The sequence below is a fragment of the Macrobrachium rosenbergii genome, chromosome 55 (assembly GCF_040412425.1).
Source record: "Macrobrachium rosenbergii isolate ZJJX-2024 chromosome 55, ASM4041242v1, whole genome shotgun sequence".
Classification (NCBI taxonomy): Eukaryota; Metazoa; Arthropoda; class Malacostraca; order Decapoda; family Palaemonidae; genus Macrobrachium; species Macrobrachium rosenbergii.
The window spans coordinates 85,903,039-85,926,549 of record NC_089795.1 but is presented as its reverse complement, the minus strand read 5'-3'; the positions used below and the strand labels follow the sequence as shown (position 1 = coordinate 85,926,549).

At 34.3% G+C, this 23,511-nt stretch overlaps 1 protein-coding gene across 2 annotated transcripts in view; it reads right to left on the bottom strand.

Moving 5' to 3' along the window:
- Taf2 (TATA-box binding protein associated factor 2) overlaps window positions 1-18,153 on the bottom strand; it is a 34,035-nt gene extending 15,882 nt beyond the window's left edge. For both annotated transcript variants that reach the window (XM_067099221.1, XM_067099222.1), the window contains exons 1-13: window positions 18,013-18,153; window positions 14,938-15,029; window positions 13,386-13,440; window positions 12,814-12,977; window positions 12,260-12,476; window positions 11,807-12,045; window positions 10,217-10,354; window positions 8,882-8,965; window positions 7,139-7,352; window positions 5,814-6,068; window positions 5,335-5,436; window positions 3,507-3,613; window positions 83-215 (exon numbers count right to left, since the gene is read on the bottom strand). In XM_067099221.1, coding sequence (XP_066955322.1) covers window positions 83-215; window positions 3,507-3,613; window positions 5,335-5,436; window positions 5,814-6,068; window positions 7,139-7,352; window positions 8,882-8,965; window positions 10,217-10,354; window positions 11,807-12,045; window positions 12,260-12,476; window positions 12,814-12,977; window positions 13,386-13,440; window positions 14,938-14,957 — 1,728 coding nt within the window. In that variant the 5' untranslated portion in view covers window positions 14,958-15,029; window positions 18,013-18,153. The remainder of the gene's footprint in view (window positions 1-82; window positions 216-3,506; window positions 3,614-5,334; window positions 5,437-5,813; window positions 6,069-7,138; window positions 7,353-8,881; window positions 8,966-10,216; window positions 10,355-11,806; window positions 12,046-12,259; window positions 12,477-12,813; window positions 12,978-13,385; window positions 13,441-14,937; window positions 15,030-18,012) is intronic.
- Window positions 18,154-23,511: the final 5,358 nt, after the last annotated feature.

The following is a 23,511-nucleotide window of genomic DNA, read 5'->3' as shown; positions in this document are numbered from 1 at the left end:
GTAGGTCATAAATTTCTGAATGACTATAAAGCTAAATCATAACTGTATATTAACCTAGAAGTATAGCTGCAGAATTTCTTACTTGGTGTTCTATTTGAAGTGTGTGCTTGAATGTCCCATCTAATTCTTGGATCCAGACAACCAGCGGTCCGACATAACGGCGGATTCCAAGTTCCCCAATGTATCCTTGCTCAATAGTCATCTCAACGATGTTTCTGGTAAAATACAAAATAATTTATACAGTACTCCACAATACACCAAGAACAGATATACTTTACTATTTAAGACCATTTTCCATTAACAAGTATACTTATTAAGTGATCTAAAAAAGCAAGCTAATAGTAATAAATAATTTAACTGAATTGTTAAATTTTAACATATAAAGAGTGCACTTTCACTCCCCACTGAAATACTTAAGACTCAAAGAAAAAATGTAAAATAAATGTATAACCTACAAAGAATGATTTATACACCAAAATGAAGTTTTTATGATAAAACAAAGTTTTATGAATACTTACCTGGCAGTTATATATATATTTAAAGCCCCACCCTCCTCCCCTCAGGAGACAGGTCGGGCAAGAGATGATCTGAGGAACTGAAAACGGGAATGATTCCAAGTACCACCCTGTAAGGGTTGTTAACCACCTAATCGAACACCTACCATTCGGCGGTTGCCGCGAGTTTTGAAAAATCTGCCGGTTCGACAGGGATTAAAGCTATATATATATAAACTGCCAGGTAAGTTCTATTCGTAATAAAGCTATATCAAAGAAGAGTTTTCAACAAGCATTTATGTGCATGAAACTGGGTGTACAGACAAAAAAGAAATCACTACACCCAAGCTAATCATAAAAGTCGGGAAAAGAAATGAAAACTGTAAGGGTGTTAAACACTGTACAAAAAAGGCAACACAAAACCAATGAAACTCCAGTGGTGAAATGAAACAAGTGTAATTACCAAGTATAACAAAGTGCAGGTAATTCATATACTGCTCAATGAAACTCACCATGGAATAAAAAGGAACAAGAAACTTCAATAAAATTCACCAAACTCCTCTAAAAACAGCATAAGCTACATAGAAAGGGGAAGAACTGAAAGTTAATGAAACAGAATAGCCAAGGAAACTCTACCATTAGACTACTGCTTCTTATGGTTTTCCCATTATGGGGTTTAATACATCAGTTCTACCCACTCTCCTCTGGCCTGTGCACTTTCTGCTTGAACTTCTTCCAGGTCATCTTTCCCATTTTCCAGGATTTCCTGGGACTTCCTACAGTTCTTCTTCCTGCTACTTCCATTATCTAATGCTTTCTTGACTTACTGTTCCTCATTCCTACATATTATATTGCTAAACTATCTCACTGGACATCATAACTCTCTGCAAGTTCCTCATTTCTAACAAAATTCTTCCATCACACACTTGCTATGAATCCTAACATTCTACTGACACCCCTTTTCAAAATCTCCACTTTCTGTCAGTAACCATATTCTGATCCAACAAGTAGTGCAAGACTCACGTAAAAATCTCTGACATCCCTATGCTAATGAGACATTTTCATTCACCTACCTCTTGTAAGACTTAACCATCTACCATAACATAGTTCTCCACTTCCCTTTGTTCTCCAACTGCTCTTACTTCCTCTAAACTTTGCAATCCCAAGCATCTCCTATAACACCATCTGTTACATTAAGTACACAGTACCAAGTTCAACCACCCACACAGCTGCTTTCCTGATTATAACTCTTCCAAAGTTTCTTTCCCATTCACTGTAAGCTTCATTTTGTTGATGTCGGTTTTCCATCCTAGCCTTTCCATACTGCTATTCTGCTTCTGCTGGTTCCCCTTATTACTTTGATAAACAGCAAAGGACCTGGGACTGATCTTGAATGGGCACCAATGTCTTCCTAAAATTCTTCCGATACACCTGCCACTCTATTCATTCCATATCCTAAGTTATGGTAAAGTCACATTACTCACTATATATTTCTTGTACTCTCTCCCTTTGTAATGCTCATTTTATTGTTTGTCTTGGTACTCTGTCAAAGTCCTTCTCAAGCTCCAATAACATAGAGTGTAATCTCTTCCTTTTTTGGATGGTAAATTTCCTGTATTTGCCACTTTATAAAGATTGTCAAAGTCCTTCTCAAGCTCCAATAACATAGAGTGTAATCTCTTCCTTTTTTGGATGGTAAATTTCCTGTATTTGCCACTTTATAAAGATTGCCGCTGCTGATATCTCCAGTATGAAACCAGCACCTTCTCCAATATTTTCAAAGCATGTGTAAGCAGTAGTATTACTATATAATTTCCAAAATGCAGTTTTCTGTAAAGAAAACTACTGTTCCGGCTTTGTCTGTCCGTCCACGCTTTTTCTGTCCGCCCTCAGATCTTCAAAACTACTGAGGCTAACAGGCTGCAAATTGGTAAGTTGATCATCCACCCTCCAATCATCAAACATACCAAATTACAGCCCTCTAGCCTCAGTAGTTTTTATTTTATTTAAGGTTAATGTAAGCCATAATTGTGCATCTGGCAGCGATATAGGACAGGTCACCACTGGGCTGTGGTTAAAGTTTCATGGGTTGCGGCTCATACAGCATTATACTGAGACCACCAAAAGATAGATCTATTTTTGGTGGCCTTGATTATACACTGTAGTGGTTGTACAGAAAACTCGATTGCACCGAAGAAACTTCGACACCTTTTTTACTTGTTTCTCATTATAAACAGTATTCTAGTAGGACTGTGAATGATCAGCCTTCTCATGCTTGTAATAATTTACTTGTCATTTTCAAATGGTCATGAGGCTTTCCCATTCATCCTCCTCCCAAGGGGCCTTTCACCTAAAAAGCTGTTACATTCTCTATTGGTCCCCTTGTTAGGCTTCACTCCAGTTCACTTTCGTTTTCTTCATTCAAAAGCTTGTCAAAACACTGCCTCAGTCATTCCAGAATCTCTTCCTTTTCAACTTCAATATAACTTTCCCACTCATAATCTTTCCTCATCTACTCTGCTATTCAAATATATTCTCTGTTGAAATTCAGATCCCATTCCTCCCAACTTTTCTTCTTTGCCCTCAGCACCTTCCTGTTAGCCTTCTTTTTCTCCCCGTATACATCTTCTTCCTCCTCCGTACCTTTCCTCTACCAGACCTTAGAACCTCTCTTCTTTGCTACCAGCCTTTTTACATCTTGATTTCACAACCACACCTCTTTGTCTTTATACCCCTTCCCTAATGACACAATATATTGTATACAACGTCTTTTGCCTTTTGTGTGTTATCTTTCAGTGGTTTCCATCAACCAATTTTCCATTGCTTATGCTATACTTGCTAACACTGTCTTGATATCCCTTTTTGACCTCTAAATTTTTCAGCTTCTATGTTTTTGTTCTTTGGATTCTCATTTCCATCTACCCTACAGTAGACCTAAAGCACAAAGCTGAAGACCTGTATGACAACTCAGCAAATACTGTATAGATAAAAAACCACAAAGAAAAATCTTACCTTTTACGATTGAAGAGAAATTTCATGTTGAATTTAGCATGCCCTCCCTGACGTACCCACTGATCACAAAAGACTGTGATGTCTTTGCCAGTCACTGTGAAAATGGCCTGAAAAACAAGGTAGGTTATGTTACTGATACATTATCTTGTTGAATATAATGTTCAATATTTAAACATGTGCAATATCAGCATGATTACAGTACATGTACAATCCAATATGTCTTTGTGATATAAATGTGTGTAAAAATAACCAAATTAACTTTAATAAATAATAATAATTGAATTAACTTTAATAAACTAAAAGATAAAACACATTCCGTCAAATGGTGTGTAATGCACTCCAGAAAAATCTGGGGTTGAGAGCAATGTCTCAGGAACTGATGAAACGCAATGTCTCAGGAACTGATGAAATTCAGATACATATTGCAAATTCTTCCTGATAACATCATTTCCATTATTCAGCAATTTTATAAACAGCTTATTCATCATATCAGATACATATTTTTATTTTTGTCTTTTGGAAATGTTTGAACACACATCAGCCACATTCTGCTTTTGAGTGAGTTTTGTCTGAGATACCCTTAATACATTTTATTTTTTGTTGTCTAACTCAGTAACAACAAAATTAAAATAAGATCATCTGTACAAATTAACAACTAATTTTAGTAATTTCCTACTGCAACCATATGGTGTGATGCACTCCAGAAAAATCTTTGATTCATCATATCTGATGAAACTGCCTTCTCATTCATAAAGCTTTTTATTTTTTTTCATACCCTCGTCTTTTGGAAAGTTGAAACAAGGTGTTTGAACACACATCAGCCACATTCTCCTTTTGATTAGCAGCATACCACAGAGACTATTGTCTGAGATATTTTTTAATACACTTTTGAATACTTGTATGCCAACAATAAATATTAATGATGATTTGTTGTCTAACTCAGTAACAACAAAATCTGACGTAAGATTGTTAATGATGATAATGATCAAGGATTAAGCATTAACATCTGTACTTTTACAGTATGATAATTAAAATCAACTTGAAGAATGAAGATAAAACAACGGAAAAATCAACTTGAAGAATGAAGATAAAACAACGGAATCTACATAAACTACACTGGCTAATCCATTTTAAATGGTTTAATTTCCTACTGGGGCAACCATATGGTGTGTAATGCATAAAATGTCTCAGGAACTGATGAAACTAATCCATTTCCATTATTCAGCAATTCTATAAAGTACCATTCAGATACATATTGCAAATTCTTCTGCCCAGTGAGTTTTTCATACCCTCGATTTTATTTTCCTTAAAATAAGATCACAATTAACAACTAATTTTAGTAGCGTCTGATCGTACAGCTTATTCATCATATCATCACTGCCTTCTTATTCATAAAGCTTTTTATTTTTGTCTTTTGGAAAGTTGAAACAAGGTGTTTGAACACACATCAGCCACATTCTCCTTTTGATTAGCAGCATACCACAGAGACTATTGTCTGAGATATTTTTTAATACACTTTTGAATACTTGTATGCCAACAATAAATATTAATGAATTTGTTGTCAACTCAGTAACAACAAAATCTGACGTAAGATTGTTAATGATGATAATGATCAAGGATTAATTCTGTACTTTTACAGTATGATAATTAAAATCAAAAGAATGAAGATAAAACAACGGAAAAATCAACTTTAAAAACAACGGAATCAATAAACTACACTTAATCCATTTTAAATGGTTTAATTTCACCAACCATTTACAGTATTACAGAATGTTCTAAATTATCCAAGAACATGCACACAATTACAAAACTTTTTAAATCAATTCACCTTTGTGAATGTTGATGTTGATAAAACCATGTGACTCCATCCTGCTGGAGAACCCTTATTTGCAACTGCTATAAGAGCTAGTGACAGGTGCTTGTTGAATACCTGTGAAATTAAACTTGGATAAATTTAATATAACTTCTTTGTGAAATCAATTTAATTCCTTTATAGATATTTAAACTGGATTTCATTAGCATTGTATTTCAACACTGACAAGTCTCTCTGAGTGTTAATAGCTTCAAGAAGAAAATACCAAGAGAACACTAATCGGACTTTGTGAATTCAGCTCTCATTTACTTGTTTAGTATACAGTTTAATTACCTCATACATGCAATGTTTGTAAACATAAATAAATTACTCAACATGCAAGATTATCCTTATCACAACCTTAAGTATCATTTCTACACAGCAGCAATTTATATGCACTATTAAAATAGATTTTCATCATTAGTTTTATAAATGAAAATGAGATCTTTCCTCACCTGCATCATGAGTTCTTGTCCTATACGGAACTCTAACATTCTTATAACTAAATGTGCCTTCTTATAATAGACATTAATATAATGTGGAGAGCAAGCGTGAGGATTTTTCACCGAGAAATAAAATGTGTCTTTGTTTGGACTTGCTCCAGGTGCATTTGTGATATTCGCCCCATTCTGAGGCTCGCTGGGAGAAGCACTAGGATCCAAAACTATTCCGCCAAACCTTTCCTCATACTCAATAATATCTTGAAGTTCCTGAAAAGATATAAAAAATTTTTCATGAACAACACAAAAAGGCAAATACTAGAAAATCTGATAGCACAATGTGGTTCTTCATTACTAACAGGGAAGTACAGTAGTAGCATTAAAATGTCTACAAACTATGCAAGAAATTCAGAATGACCTTGAAGCTAATGCTTTCCAGTCAATTAAGAACTAGGCTGTCACAATGCAGGACACTTTAATATCAACCCAAGACTCAAATTAAATTTCAAATCCACTGAGCTTTCTGCCCTTTTCTAAGGCTTCCAATCAAAGTCAGAATTTCTGGCTTTTTACTATTATTACACTTATCATAAATTAGTTTGACTAGAGGCCTTATTTTGAGACTCACATAAAGCTTGCCCAAAGGATTCAATCTTAAATAAGAATTGAACATTAAAGTTGGGTAAAGTTGAAGGTGGATAGCTATGAAGAAACCCAAGGGAATACAATGGAGAAACAAAACGGATGGTTTGCAAAGGGGGACAAGGGTGTGCTGCATACATTTTCTTTCTTCACAAAATATGAAAAGAGATAAACCCCCTACAAAATAACAACCTCCTTTCTCTAAAGCTCTGCACTACTGTACTGTACATGGAAACTTTTCAATGGTGTGTACATCCTGAAATTAAAAGACATTTACAAAACTTAAAAATAAAAATAGCCAACCTATTGAACAGGTTAACAAACCTATTTACGAGTGCCTAAAACTATATTCATTCAGTGTTTGATGTGAACCTCAAGAAAATTTTCTTGTGTCAAAAAAGTCTTATACTTCATTTCTTTATGTCAAAAAGGCTTCTTGCTACTGACAGTAATAAAATACAATCAAGCTCTCAAAACATCTGAGGTTTGATACACAGAGCTCAACAAATAACCAAAAATCTTTCACTCAATGAAAAGTCAACTGAACTATGAGAGAAAAACCATCGATACTGTCTTGAAATGGCATCTTCAGCTATCATACTTCAACTAAAACATCCATTTGTACTGCAGAGAATTTCACACAAAAATTAAAACTTACCACAAGCAAATCACACACAAAAAAAACTGCAATAACCTACCCCATGGATCCAGTCTTTGTACTCATTAAATCCAAAGTGCTTTTTCACGTAGAGCCCCATGAGATAATGGGCAATACCAGTAGTGAGCCAAGCATCAGCCCAGGCATGTCTTGACAGGAAGCAACCAAAGAACTGCTGGGCTACGCATAAGGCCATTGTTTTTCTTGTTTCATAAACTTGGTCTATAATCCTATTACTGCACAAAAGGTTCACGCTGCCAAAGAAATAAAAAAAAAGTTTTAACAGATCTCTCCCACTAGATTATTTTTAGTGACGATTCTTTCATAATACAAACTACACAATTACTTAATCTTACACAAATCTGACATAAAGTTGTTGCTTAAGAAAAACGTCCTGTTACATTCTGACACTACAGAATGCAATTTTTGTAATTTGACTAAAATGAATGCCAGTGGAAATTTACACAAGGAATTTGAAGTATTTGTAACCATTTTTTGCATTTTAAATTTTTAGGGGACTAGCATAGGAAGCCACAGAAAACTAATATGGAATTCAAACATTGCATTACATGATACTGTAGTATACATATAAGTAAACAAACTGCTGTGACCATAAATGGAAAATTAGTAAACTGCTTAACCATTTTGGTAAATACAACTTACAAATTCTTTCCAATTATAATTTACGATTCTTTCTATATTTGAAAATAGTGCTAATTCCATATTTCTTGTTATTACACCTAAGTGATGTAATAAGCACATACATAACATATACTAAGCAAGCAAGATACTGTAGTGCATGTGTTTGGCACACTACATAAAGTCCTGCATTAAATTTATGCAAAATTACAATATTTTCATTCTACATTAAATGTCAATCATGGATAGCATTCTTTGTTTTCAACTGGCAAATGAGTACAGGTAAAATAACATTCAAAGAAAGATGAAAATATCTTTTTCAATATCACCCTAAGACAAGTTAGAAAACTTCACGTACACTGTCCTACACTTCAGCCATCTGACAAAGTAATATAAAGTGTGACAGCAGAATAATATACTGTTTACACATCAGTAAGCCTAACTTTTTACTGATGTAATTATTTAATGAAAAGATCCTAATACAAAGGTGTTTAGATAGATAAACAGCCTCTGTTCCTGAATATGAAAGTCAGTGCAAATAATTGTTTATATTCTTAAAATGATTAACAAAGGAGCTACATGCATTTCTCAGTCAAGCTTCAAATTCTAACCCACTACACGGTCCCACATCTAAGTCTACATGTATTCATGATTTCCTTGACTGTTTTAGCATTCTCCTGTAAGCTGTTCTTGAGTAATGTACTGTTTACAAGTACTGGGTCTTAAGTGTTATAGTACAGTATTTCTTATTTCTCCATTTCGTCTATTGTTTCTTATACTCTACATCTACTCACAGCAAACTAAAGCCAGCTATTTAAAGCTATTCCAACATGACCATGGAAAAATGAAATGCCTTCAAGCGAACAAATGAAGAAAGAATTGAACAAGGAGTCTCTAATTATATCTTCTTTCAAGGTCTATCAAGTTGTTGTAACTGGATCTGTTTCACTCAAAGTATGGCTATTTATGATTAATGGGTTTGTAGAAAAATGTATTTTATTTTAAAAATAATGTTTCATGTTAAAAAAGCATACAATTCGTCATACTGCAATGTTTGCAATCATCTATGCACAAAAAGGGTTAGTAGTGAAAAAACTGATCAAATTTCTTAAATTTCTAAGTAAGACTGGAAAAACATACTTACTCTAGAATTGACATTGTAGCATAGGAATGTAAGGATCCATATGCCTCATCCACATAGACTTGCTTGTAACAGGAGTATGGGTATCTGAAATGAATAAAACATGTATGCAAATTTAGCTCTTTACTGTAGAATATTTCCAGTGACTCTACAGAATGAAAACTTGAATCACCACTACAAGCTGTTAATACTTTTGCATTGCCACTTGTCAGGTGAAAAATAAGTCAAAACTGCTATGAAATAGAGTAAAAAACATCCCCAATTCATAGTCATCATGTCTATGAAGTGTCAACCAAAAATTGTTAAAACTGTTGAAGTGGTTTAAGCCAAAATCTCTCTGAAACTGACTGCCTAATGCCAAGTGGTTTCTTACACATCCTTGAAACTACTGTACTCACAGTATTAATTCCTAACTCAATACGATACTCAGGCATTCCTGAATATTTATGCTATTGCCAGCCATGTTATGAAAATTTCATAAAAAAAAGTAGTTGGAACAAACACAGAAACAAACAAAAAACAATTTTTATATATAACTGTATCATGTTTAGATTTTGGCATGTTTTAAACAAAAATTAAATTTCTTAAATCATCCTTTTAATGCCAATTCTATAATTTTTTGGAATACTCCCATAATTACACATACAATGAACTGTACTATGTACTGAAATGACAATACAGTATTCCTTTTGTTAGTAAACAAATTACTAAGCAGGAATACTGCCAAACACTGAACGTGATTTGCAGCAAACTCTGTTTTTGGCACTTAAACCTGTCTTCGACACAATGCCTTATACGCAGTAGTAATGTAGTGAAAAAAAGACTGCAAGAGGGGATGTAAATAAAAATACCTATATGATTATGTATAATTCTTGACTCTCATATGGCTGGCTTGATAGAGAGGCCTTCAGGTGAGCAGTGAAACTGGAAGCAAAGACAAACTTAAAAGCTGGGCTGCTAAGTGAGATAAGAGAAACAGTAAAAGACAAAAACTTTTAGTACACCATACAGCATGCTATTGCAAGGCACTCTGCACATATTACTCCAGTTTCACGCCTAACCTGAGGGGTCTCAGAGCAGAAATCTTACAAAATCTTATCTATCTTCAAGGCCAAAAATACATTTCTAATTTCAAATAACATAGCACTTCTATAATAAAAATACAGTCCTTACACATTGCAAGCCCTTCAACAGTTGACGTTCAGTGTGGAAAGATTGTTAAATGGGAAATGATTTTGAATATTCTGATACTACATTTAGTCACAAGCAGCCCAAAAAGTGTAAAGCATCACTTACCATCACATGAATAAACCTTACACTATGAAACAGATGTCGTACCTTGTGGAGAGGAGTTCTTCATAAAACTCAAAGGCTTCATGCAAGTACTTGCTAGAGGCTTTCATTACAGGGAGTAATTGCGGCAAACAGAAATGAGTGATCTCATTCATAAAAGGGTCCACATAGATTTCAAAAGGCCTGGAAAATATGTACGAATATAGGGATGGAAATTATGATGTAAAAAAACAACACAACTCGAAATTAACCTATGCGTTTTTAATAATCATAGACATATTTGAGTGCTTTTTGTGCATATTCAGTATTACACTACATGAAAGCAATGAGAAGTATATTAAAATATTCAAATAACTGTTTCATAGCCATTACATATTACTTTACCCATACTGTAAAATGATTTTTGTTAATTAGTTATCTATAGTAATAAAGGTTTGTACACGGTCTTTCCTTTTGTTTTCCACTCTTGCATGTAATGTTTGAAGAGTGAATTTTATTCATTTTAAAATCTAATTCACCTCTTGCTAAGCTAGCAAATGCTACCTTTATACAGTGAGAGAGCAGTATTTCATTATGTTGTTACTGGTATACTGATATTTGCTTTTTTGTTCTTGCAGTTTTAGTTAATCCTCCCTTGCAGTAATGAGATCAGTACTTTTGGTATTTCTGCATTTTTTTCTGATGGTCTGTAAATTTTTCAGGTTTCCAATTGGGCAAAAACCCAATTATTTCAATATATAAACATGATTCCATGCACTATTTCTTACATCACTGATATTTTGTTCATGTGTGAATATTACAAACTCCCGTTGAAAAGATTTAATCAACTCAGCAATAAGATGGCAAGAATCCATACATTGTTTGAATGAGAGTAGAGTAATAAAAGTAAGGTTACTCCTCATTATAATTCAGCTGAACATTTCTTGTACTACTCAGATTTGTTATGCCCAATCTGATAAATAAAAATGTTTCAGTGTTCGATTATCAAGATTTACATTTTTTCACTGATGATGTTCCACAATAAAGTGCATAGCTACTAAAACATTTATTCTAATAAAAGTGTTAATTATAAATTATGTATTACATCTGACTAAAAGTGTGAACAGTATATATGTTTTTCATCATCATAATGACAGTAACTAAAATTAGGCATAGCCTTTTTATCAATACTGGGATATCACATTATCTAATTTAAGATACTGATATCAATAAAAAAAATAATTCAATGACAATGATAAACCTATTATCCCCTTACAATAATGAATGTCCTTTGAATTTTGTGACAATCCTTTGATCTTCATTGTCCCTTGAAATGAATATCCGAGGAGATTTAGTCATTTAAGCAGCATCATTAATAAGCTTCTAATTATATACAACTGTGACATCTAAATCAATATGATGCTTTGGAATAATAACAAAGAAAACAGACAGATATATCTAAATGAGTTCTCATTAAATTACTTTCTATAGTTTATAAAATCTGTCATGAAATCTTTGGTTAAAAATTAGTTTAAAAACCTCTGACTACTTTCATTATTCTTCAGAATGTATAGGCCAAAATGACAATCAAAATACCCTTGCTACAGTTAAAAGAATCATCAATACTCCTACAGAAGACAAGACATAATCACTCACCCAACAACTAAAGCTATATTTGGCGCACAAGTTGGGGTAGTTAAAGAGTAGTGGAACGTTTTTCGACGCATGTCTTGGGTATAAACAACTTCAACCAGATCCCCACAGCTAACAGCTGTCATGAAGTCATCCACAGTGAATTCCAGTCTCCAAGTGCAGACTTCACTCCAGGTGTCGATGCATGGAAACCAAAGCCTGGCACTGTTTTCATGGCCGTAAGTAAACATGTGAGCAGCTTTCTGATGGGAAAAAGAAAATAAAAAAATACCAAATTCAGAACCTGAAAAATGGTGGTTCGCCTCGTTAGCAAAGTTAAGCGTTATTTACAACAATCTACTTTATTTTCAAAAACTTATAATTGATAAAATAAAAGGAAAATCAATGAAATCCAGTGCCTGTAATACTAGTGCATACTCTGGATCTGATCAAGTTAATGTGAAAAAACTGCCTCACCTCTGTTAATGTTCCATCTGTCCCTGGAACCACAAAGTGGAGACCAGACTGAGGTTTTTCTACTGAAAACTCTAGGCCAACCCTTAGTGGCTTTCCTTCTTGAATCATATGCTGTGCTTCCGAGGGAACAGTAATCACCAACTCTCCTCGCCCAATCTCCGGATCGACAGAGGTCACACCAGTGAGATGGCATTTGTTGAAATATTCTAAGTTTCTCCTGAAAACCCATAAATTTCAATTACTTCTGGAGGTAAAATCAAATGTGGGTTCAAATTACAATGTAATCAACAAATGAAAACCATACAAACAATAAATCAAAATTAAACTTTAAACTGCCAAATATTTTTCATTGAAAATTAAGCTCTATTTTTCTGAAACAAAATTACAATTACAGTTCCTGTTAGAAATATTTAATACATGCATTTCCAAATTATTGTACTATTTCTTAACAAAAGTTAGGATCATATGTCTATAACAGTACCATTGCATCATATTCACAATCACCAAGATCAGTTTAATGAGTTCTTAAACCATGGACTAAGTTTCAGCCTTACTGTTTTGAATCCTGCTGACACACTTCCAACAATGGGTCAAAATACTGAAAGGACACTTCCAGGGTGTCGTTGAGTGTTACTCGATAAATACAGCATTGCTTGCAGTTTACCCAGATATATCTGATGCTGTCTTTTGTAGGAATTAAAGTTAGTTCTGTGAAACCCTGATAAAAAAAAATTAGCAATTAGCTTCTTCAAATCTTGTATCACAATGACTAGGAATATTTAAAATTGAGTGACAAACAGGGCGAACCACTAATACAGTACTGTATGTACATGAGATTTCAATGTAAAAATCTCTTTAAACAAATGCTAAACGTAAATACTTCAACTGTTTATTTCTCATATCTCAAACAAAAATTCTGTATGTATTATGGAAACACTATCATTTCCAATGAATATGAATTCACCTTATCTTTGGATAAATTTCCATTTGAATAATAATGCTCCTATGCTTCACACACACACACACATGAATCTTGATAACTTGAAAGTAGTCACTAAAACATTCATATTTTTATGATTTATCACAAATGTATCAGTAATTTAATGCAAATATAAATATTACTTACAATTACTGTCTGTCTTGTGAAGTTAATCCCTGTCAAACTCAGAATCTGATGGGATGTGCTGAAAATAAAGGCCAATTTAAATTCAAAATATGTTCAAATTCATGTTACTGAACTCATTATTACAATGATGCACAAGTTTCTAAGCCAATGAAGAGTAAAACTTTTTAATATAAAACAAGTTTTGAACAAACCCACTAATCATAATTAGCCTTATTTTATATAAAATGGACCCAGCTGCACCAACTCAAAGAGTTGAAAAAAGAAAGGTCCTACCATACATGACCAGCCTGCAGCCCATCGTTCACCCACAAAATCTCCATTTGGAAAAGTGAGGGGATGGGTAGGAGGGATTGATGGTTTTGTGTAACAACTTTTTGTTTCAACACACTGCCTGTCCTTTCCAGTAAGATAAACATCAGAGACGACTGTGGTGCTAGAATTCAGAAGGCATTTCTCCAGAGCTCCATGAGAATTCTCCTGAGAAAACTCTATCAGCAACCATTAAATCATGAAAAGCTATCATGAAAAGGAGATATGAGACAGATTTGAAAGTAATGAAGGATATGAGCCATAGGGCCTGAGAAACAAACTGCTGGAGGTAAGGTTTCAGCTCCTTTACTCTGCAACACACTCTGGCCCCATTGAAATCCACAAGGAATGCCAACAATTGGGATGAAAGACCTGGTGAGATTTATTATATCAATTGAAGCATGTAGCAGGGGTGACGACAATCAGGAACACAGCCTTGAGGGAGATGTTGTCTGGTGGTAGCCCAAAATGCAACAAGTGAAGCTGAGGGGGCACCTGGCAAGAAGTAACTCGAAGGTTCTTAATAGCCTATGCATTTTCAATAGTCAAAGGGCAAATGTCCCTGCTCCACTATTTGTCTTTCCATCCTTACCTAAGCAGGTTCAGAATGAGAGCTGCTATTATGCCCCGTAAGACTCAAACTCAAACTGGAGCATGCAAGGCTGGGTTGTCTAAAAATGACAAATTTTAAATCACGTAATAACTAAAACCCTGCTGAGCCTATGTGGAGTCCAGTTATTAATATGAAAAGGTTTTGGTGGCAACTATTACTTTCTTTGTTTGTATCAGCCATAATCTGTACTATCCATGACCTTACTAGCAATGTATCAGTCCTTTTCATGAACTCTTGCTATTCCAAGGTGTTTCTGGACTCGTCAACAGTTTACTCGAGTGGTTCATAAACCCCAAAACCCACTCAGGCTACTGTACAATAATGGGTTTGTGCTCAAACGAATATAGTTGAAAAAGGGATATTTTGGGGGTACAAACCCATCACATTACGACTCCACATACCTTACAGTAAGGTCAAACAACATGTGGAATTACTGTTTTCTGCCATTGAAGGCACTTTTCGAAACTGGATATGAAGATGGCTAGGAAATGAACTGGTGGACATTTAGGCTGCCATATAGTGATGGTTTTTTACCAAAAAATTAATTTTGCTTACAGTATAACAAACTGGTTGTTTCATCAAAGTACGAATAATCAAACAGGTGAAAATATTCATGGAATGGATACTTATAATCTGTAAGAATACTGCATTTCTTGTCCCTCTTCATTTTGATGACAGTGCTGGATTTGGCCAGTCAACGAACACAATCTTGTATATCACATCTGAAAAAATAAAAAGTTATGAGCATAATGAAATTCCCCAAAAATTTTGATACTGAAACAGCTTTTACATAAGCTAGCTGAAACCGCATAAAACTTATTCTGTATGAAACATGCAGAAGAAAGCAAATGCTCTTTACTAAATCTCCTCAGCATAACTTTGCCTTTTACTTATCAATTCTCTTTGGACTCCCTTTACTTAGCCGTCCAACTTCTTTAGCTCTACCTAACTCTAACTTTTACCTTTCATTCAAAAAATCCTTCAGGACAGCCCTAAGATTGTCCTGAATAGTATCTTTAAAATAGCCATAATAACAGTAACAGGAAAAATGAAATTCCCTGAATTTAATTTTTTTGCTTGACTGTTTTATAGATGACACAACAAGACTTAAAAAATTAAAATTTTATCTATCAAAAAGACATTTTGGTCAGTTCCATCACTTACACTATTTTCTAAAATTTTATATCTAAAACGATAGTGAACAAAAATTGTAGAAAAATAAAATCACAATGCTCTCTTCATATAAAAACCAAAAGTAATTTTGGGAAATTCTTGAATTGTGTATTTGGAAACACTTTACAGTAAACGTATCTATAATTTATAATTAAACCAACTAACCAATTTTAAAATTAAGTTACCAAAAATCACACAAAAACAAATTCTCCCTCAAAATAACAAAGTTTTTATTGTCTAATGTTTTAACATTACTGGAACTTTTTATATAAATATACAGTACTATATACAAAAAGTTTTGTCACACACACTTGACTTTTTATACTCAATTTTTATGCTTATAAATGTCCCTTAATATAAAATTAACTACAGCCTGGGGATTACATATACTCAAAGGGAATAACTGACAAATGCATCTGCATCATATGCCACAACTGAATCACTATCTAGCTTAATACAGTTCATTTTTAAGTTCCTGTGGAATAACAATCTAAATGATGGCAGCTAAACCACAACTGGTGCCGAGGATTTGGATACAAAGTCCTGCCTAAATAAAGATTTTAATAAGGGCATTACTGTGGTTAGTGCAATAATCCTGACTTTAAACTGGAGAGGTTAACAGGGAAATGGCTACTGCTGCAGTCACCATCTAATGTTGAATTAATTTACCAAAAAGACCAGGCTAGGCCTGCCCTAGTAAACAAACTTAGGTCTTGGCTAAGAAGCCTGACAGGAACAGTAGGAGCTACAGTAGATGTAGTCTAGCCCTTGATACACATAAGCAGTGACACCATAGCATAGCTTTAAATGCGTGGCTAGTGCATGTTGTCTACTTAGACCTTCGTGTTTTAGCAGAATACTTTTATTTCACGGTACGAGCTTTAGTAATAGGCAATGTTGTTTAGCCTACATATTTATCAAACCCTGACCAATAATGACATCTTACTTTAAACTGCATATTTATCAAATCATGATCAATAACAATATTTTACCTCACACTACACTTAGCCAACTTCTGCTAGTTCTTAAGTCAACTTCTGATATCAGGACACAGGTAGACATATTTCTAAGTCCTGTTTTGGTTTGGTCTTTGGATACATGAGCACTTCATAGCTCAACTAATCTGTGTTTACCCCATAGATTTCTACTGGCTTTAGATGCACTTAGAGGGTTGTAAGCATACAAAACTGGTACTTTCAACTGTTAAAAAAAGGCATGGATTTTCTCATATATATCAATTAAGTTAATTTATAGGAATTAGCCTACTGAGAGGTCAAAACAGCATAAAACTCTGTAAGCTATATTTTTCCATGGTGCGCACAAAAATAAGGTCACTTGTTATGTGACTGAACTTCCTAAGTTAGCCTAATTTCCACTTTAGAAGGGTTATAGTAGGGTACTTTAATTCCTTACTAATATGGCGTTTATACAAAAAAATTAGCAATAAAGTTAATGTGTCGTCAATACAGAAGTGCTGTAATTCCTTCCATGGATTAATGCCTCTGCTAAATGAACTCTCAAGATTGAGACAATGGGAACAAATATGTACCTTCTAGGTGTACCTGCCGACCTAAGACAAAGAATATGCTACATGCAAGCCTAGGCTGAGTAGAATTTCTGTGCTATAATTTTATAAAAAATGGCACTCTAAGTCAGGTTAGGCTAGGGAAAGTAAGGTAAGGATGAATTCCTATCACTAATTCTGAATTTTGGCGCTCCACATCGAGTTTCACAATCCCTCGTCCATGAAAGGACTAGGCATCCCAGGTAAGGTTAGAAAGTGAAGGAGAGGTTAGGACGCATCCCTATAATTGGCCTTGTGACATTTGGTAGAACTAAGCATTAGCTCTGCGTCAGATATTTCCTTTAAAATTGACTTCTCCTATAGTATTTTGGTTGCTTATCAAGAATTTACCATTATTTTTTGTCCGTCGGCTGTAATTAACCTCAGAACTTTCTATGTTTTAGTACGCTGAGCATCCTGGAATACTATAGCGCATGCGCAGTATTATAGGGGAACTTTTGGTAAAATGTGGTTTCCTTTACCGGGGGGTCTGGGGGGCTTTGCTCCCCTGGCTAAGTAACACGGCCTACTAGGTTGCGTTAGGTTAGTATGGTTCCTTTTGTAATGGATTTCCTTAGCCGATCCCTTCTTAAACATATGGCTATTACTTATAAATACCTGACATTTTTATCATGAACAATCATTTTTGTGATTGATACTGGTTACTGATGCTAACCTAATGCCTACCTGTTCGTCAACAGGCTAGCCTAGCCTGACCTGGACCCTGGTCCTAGTGGTTATTATTAACCTTAGCCAAGCCTACCAAGTCGCATGACCTAATAATGACAACTGCTACAAGGATATTCCTTAATAATAAAAAATATTAGAGTACCAAGCCTGGCTAAATCTGAAGTTACCGAAATCGTTTAACAGAAACGGTGTCTCCCACTCTCTCTCTACGAGCCTGGGTTAACCGACATTAGATCAGGCCTAATTTACATTTCGTGAATGAATCTCCGAAAACTTACAATTCCACGGAAGTATAAGCCTTGATCGCTGCCTTTTGGCTCGACTCTTTCCTTACAAGCGAAATAATAACACCATTCACGAATGAGACGAAGCAAGCGGCTTGTTTGTTTTGATTACGGACTTATTCGGGAGGATTTGACGCCTCTTAAAACGGCGTTCACCTTCCACCGCCGTGTTGTTTCTCACGATACCCTTAAAAGGCGATGAATATATTATGATTAATAATACTATAATTACTACTGAATATCATAAGAATTTAAAATTACGTATTAAATCTATTAAATTTTACTTAAAAATAACAAGATAAACAACTCAGTTCGCCAAAAGTATGAAAGCCATTACTTATGCGGCACAACTATTGACAATTTTATGGGCCGACATGTCAGTAAGCTTGGAAGTTTTGCATTTTCGAAATACGAATTCCGACCCTGTGGTTCGGGGTATGATTCATACCCGTTTATAAGTGAGCTATGATTACTTGCACCAAAATGAATTATATATTTACAAGGTAAATATACGCTTGAAAGTCGTTTGTGAACGTGAGTTCGTGAAAGCATTTTTCGCTAAACTTTGTCACCTCTGAAATCCGTGGAAATGCAAAATACAAATAGTTTCAAGTCAGATTATAAGAAGAAAAAAAAACCCAGGAGGTATTACTCTTTGAAATACAAGAATACTGTTCTTCAATTAACAATCGGGATGTCAATTCTATAGTGTATATAGATTACGAAGGCTGGTCTAGTGTTTTTATATAATTTCTGCTGACTGAAAACAGTATCCTTGCCTCTATATATTCTATTTAGTCGTTTATGTAACTCAGATTTATCTACAAGCATTTATAAATGCTGAATTGGAGGATAAACCTAGTTTTTTTGTGCTTGAAAGCTGTGGTTTATTTCTATTTATGTACCAAATGTAAAAAAACTAAATTTTGCATAATTATATTCGCCTCAGTTTAATCATCCAACACTAAGTGTTGTTGATAAAAGTCATTTAAAGTATAACTTTAAAAATGATAACAAATAATTTTTAAAAAGCCAAGAACTAACTTTCGACAAGGTCACTGTTGGTATATCAACAGGCGCCAATTAAGAGGTCGATAACAACACTACATTCTGGTAGCAGATTTAGAGCAACTCTCAAAAGTAGATTTATTCCTCAAAATAGGTAATCTTTACTCTTACACACATTCCACGTAATTTACCCATTTTTCTTCAACGCTAAATGCTTGACATTGAGTGACCTAGACAAAGTATTCAGTTCCAGATTCCAACGCAACCTACCTCTCTATGAGTCTGCATGTTGCTCTAGACAAATGCGAACGCTATTCAAATCAAGCTTGAAAGGTGCAGCAAGTCATTGGCTTTACTTATAAGGCTTTCAAAGTGATAATTCTAGGCAAGGACGCAAATAGCATGACAGCTCAGGTCAAACAAGTGGGGCTCTAACGTTTTGAAAGAACAGGGGCAAACTCATTGTCAGGGATTTCTTCATTTTGTAATTTATTGTCAGACTACAAGATGTCTCCGTGCTCAGCTCATACTCATATGTCTTAGATGTTTTTTTCTGTTGTCGATTTAGTCTCCAGTTTTCCTCGTGTTCTCTTTGCACCAACGCTTTTGGGCTAGGTTTTTTATTCAGTATAAAATGAAGGGGACATTTTTAAACACACTCAGCAGCTCCCTTTGGGGCTGTTCCAGCAATAAAAAAGATGCCAGGTCACTCTTCCATGTACCAAAACAGCCAAATTAACACTCAACCACCACCGTGCCAAATTTATCCAGCTTAGCAGCAGATTCAGGTATATATTGTACTCAGAAGGCACATCAACTGCCAGCAATCCTCTCATATAGATGTTGCATTACTTGTCTAACTTGCTGTGCGAGAGAGATATAGATAAATAATGCTGCCATTTCCAGGTAATTGACTTTTTTAGTTAACGGCTCAGACCCAAATCTTCATTCTCGTCAAGCAAGATCTAGACCTTTTTTGTAAAGGAGTTTAATTTCACTAGGCCATGTTAGTCTACTGTTGTCGTCAACCGGGCCATATTAGTCTGTTGTTGTCAATCAGCTATCAGGTTGGTAATGCTTCTCTAAAAACAACCACGTTATTCTTAACCAGCCTCTCCTTGAAGCCAAACGCAAAACATTAATTGCTGTTGTTGATAATAGTTACTTGCGGTACTTATGTGCAAAGTGAACTGATAACTTTATCTACGGATCAAGCAAAAGACGTCGACGAGACTAGCAATGTAATACCTTTATCTGAAAACATGATATATATATATATATATATATATATATATATATATATATATATATATATATATATATATATATATATATATATAAGACTGAGCCTTACTCCTCCATGTTGGATACTGTTATTGTTCAAGAAGAGACCCTTGGCTATGGTTTAGACTAATATGCAATGACGTCTCTCAGATATGAAATGGTGTCTTTAGTGTCTTACTTACCAACTTTGCCTCGCATTTTCAAAATGCATTCAGTGAGATTTGGGATACCTGTTCGATTGCTGGCTTTGCACGTAGCAGAACTTCTGTTGTAAGTGTTTCCTCTTGGAAGGTTCAAGTCTCGAAGAGATATTATGAGAACGCCATCTATTGGCAGAGAAATGGTCATAACTCACCAACCACATCCTTTGGCTTTCGCAAAGACAAAAAAAAAGGGTTCAGGAATAAAGGACAATCTTCATTGCATATGTTTATTTCATCTCCTATAAATGTAAATTATAAACGAATGGCTACAGAGATCAGTTCCAACTGAATTACTTTATCATGAGATCCTTACTATCGCCAACAATTGGCCACTAGCTGGTCTTTATATTTTCCCCCGTTCTTGAGCAAGTTGATCGCCGAGTCGGCTGTTCTGAGTTGCTGTGCTCTTCTTGAGCACGATGGAGCGCACAAAAGCAACTTTAAAATTATCTTTAAACCATTACAGAACCAAGCTTTATTCAGCTCTCCTCATGAGGATAGAAAACAGGTTTAAGCTTAAACAATAATGATAATCTGTTACATGAGAAAAGGTTTGCGTAAATGATTTAAAAGATGATGGTTTACTCATCAAATTTTAAACTGAGAGGAAAGACTACGAAAACAGTGAATGGGTTCACGAGTAACACGTTACTGCGCATGATCAGAAGAACAATTTTCACATCCACATCCACAACGCAGCACTTATGGAAAGGCGGGAGAGAGATTTAAACAATGCAAAAAATTACACCGCAAGATTGCTGAACACTGTGCACAACAATGCTGTTGGTAAAATAATCAATAAAACATGAATAATAACGCTTTTAAATTACCTTGGGAAGATAGGAGTTAATATAAATATTGCAAAGTATTTTCTTTGATAACTTTGGGAATAAAAGACTACAAATTAAATTATATGTAAAAAAACGTAATAAGTATAAATACGCCTAAGTCTCAATAAAATAACTACTACTCCACAAACTAATATACTACAGTATAAACAACGAATTTCCAACTTGTGTATTTTCTACATACTTGCTTGTTAAAGGTTGTTTCACACTATATATATATATATATATATATATATATATATATATATATATATATATATATATATATATATATATATATATATATATATATATATATATATAATGTTACTATCAACAACAATAATTATATAATAATAATAATAATAATAATAATAATATATATCTCGACTGCCTCTGACATACATCATAAGTACTATTAGCCTAATACACCTACAGCAACCATCACATCCTACAGAATCGGGCTCTCTCTCTCTCTCTCGACCAACTTTCAAAGTATAATATCAATCAAATTCCAAATTTCGATCTGTTAAATGAAGAATAAAAGAACAATTACAAAAAGAATGACAATTTCTTCTTTTGCTGGGATTTACATCAGAGACTTTGCACTCACTTTCGGTTAAAATTAGGTTGCTTTGAACGTGTTAAATTAGGTTAAATTCACGCTGCATCCTCTCTGAATTTTGGGACTATAAGCAGAGTCTAATATCTTACTGGGTCCTGTAAGCAGAGTCGAATATTTTACTGGTTTTTATAAGCAGTGTTGAATATTTTACTGGATTTTATAGGCAGTGTCGAATATTTTACTGGGTCCTTTAAGCAGAACTGAATATTTTACTGGGTCCTATAAGCAGTGTCGAGTATTTTACTGGGTCCTATAAGCAGAGCCGAATATTTTACTGGGTCCCATAGGCAGACTCGAATGTTTTACTGGGTCCTGTAAGCAGAGTCGAGAATTTTACTGGGTCCTATAAGTAGAGTCGAATATTTTACTGGGTTCTATAAGCAGAGTCGAATATTTTAATGGTTTTTATAAGCAGAGTCGATTATTTTGCTGGGTCCTATAAGCAGAGTCGAATATTTTACTGGTTCCTGTAAGCAGAATCGAATATTTTACTGGTTCCTATAAGTAGAGTCGAATATTCTACTGGGTTCTATAAGCAGAGTAGAATATTTTACTGGTTCCTGTAAGAAGAGTCGAATATTTTACTGGGTCCTATAAGCATAGTCGAATATTTTACTGGGTCCTATAAGCAATGTCTAATATTTCACTGGGTCCTGTAAACAATGTCGAATATTTTACTGGGTCTTCATAAGCAGAGTCGAATATTTTACTGGATCCCAGAAGCTGAGTCGAATATTTTACTGGATCCTATAATGTCGAATATCTTACTGGGTCCTGTAAGTAGAGTCGAAGATTTTACTGGGTCCTATAAGCAGAATCGAATGGTTTTTTTTTTATATTAATGAAGAATGCAATATCAGATGTGGAGACTTTTAATTCTCATTGTTCATAAAGTTGATACTACTACTACTACTACTACTACTACTACTACTACTAATAATACTAATAATAATAATAATAATAATAATAATAATAAAACGTGAGGTCTAACTTCACTCTCTCCCTTTCCCCAACTGCATTTCAAAACTTCAAACTGAAGTTTGGGGTCATCTTCTACCTTTGCTAAACTCTCCTCTCTAGTTTCTTCAGGCTTCTATATAAATACATTTATTCACATTCCATCTATAATAATAATAATAATAATAATAATAATAATAATAATAATAATAATAATAATAATAATAATAATAATAATAATAATGTGAAGTTCAGCTTCTTATTTTTGTAATGTCTCTCATTTAAAGTATTTTCAAGACTACTTCACTGTCACTAAGAAAATTTCCCCAGAAAGAAGAACGCAATATAATAATAATAATAATAATAATAATAATAATAATAATAATAATAATAATAATAATAATAATAATAATACTAAAAGTTGGTACAGTTACATAGCAAGGTATAGCACGTAAACACGTCTTACTAAATGGAGAACTGTAGACACACAAAAGCCTCTCCAAAGAAAGAGGCAACTCAGAACAGTAGACCACCCTTCAACTCGCCCCATATCATTTAATGATATAACAGTAACAAATTTAAGAATGAG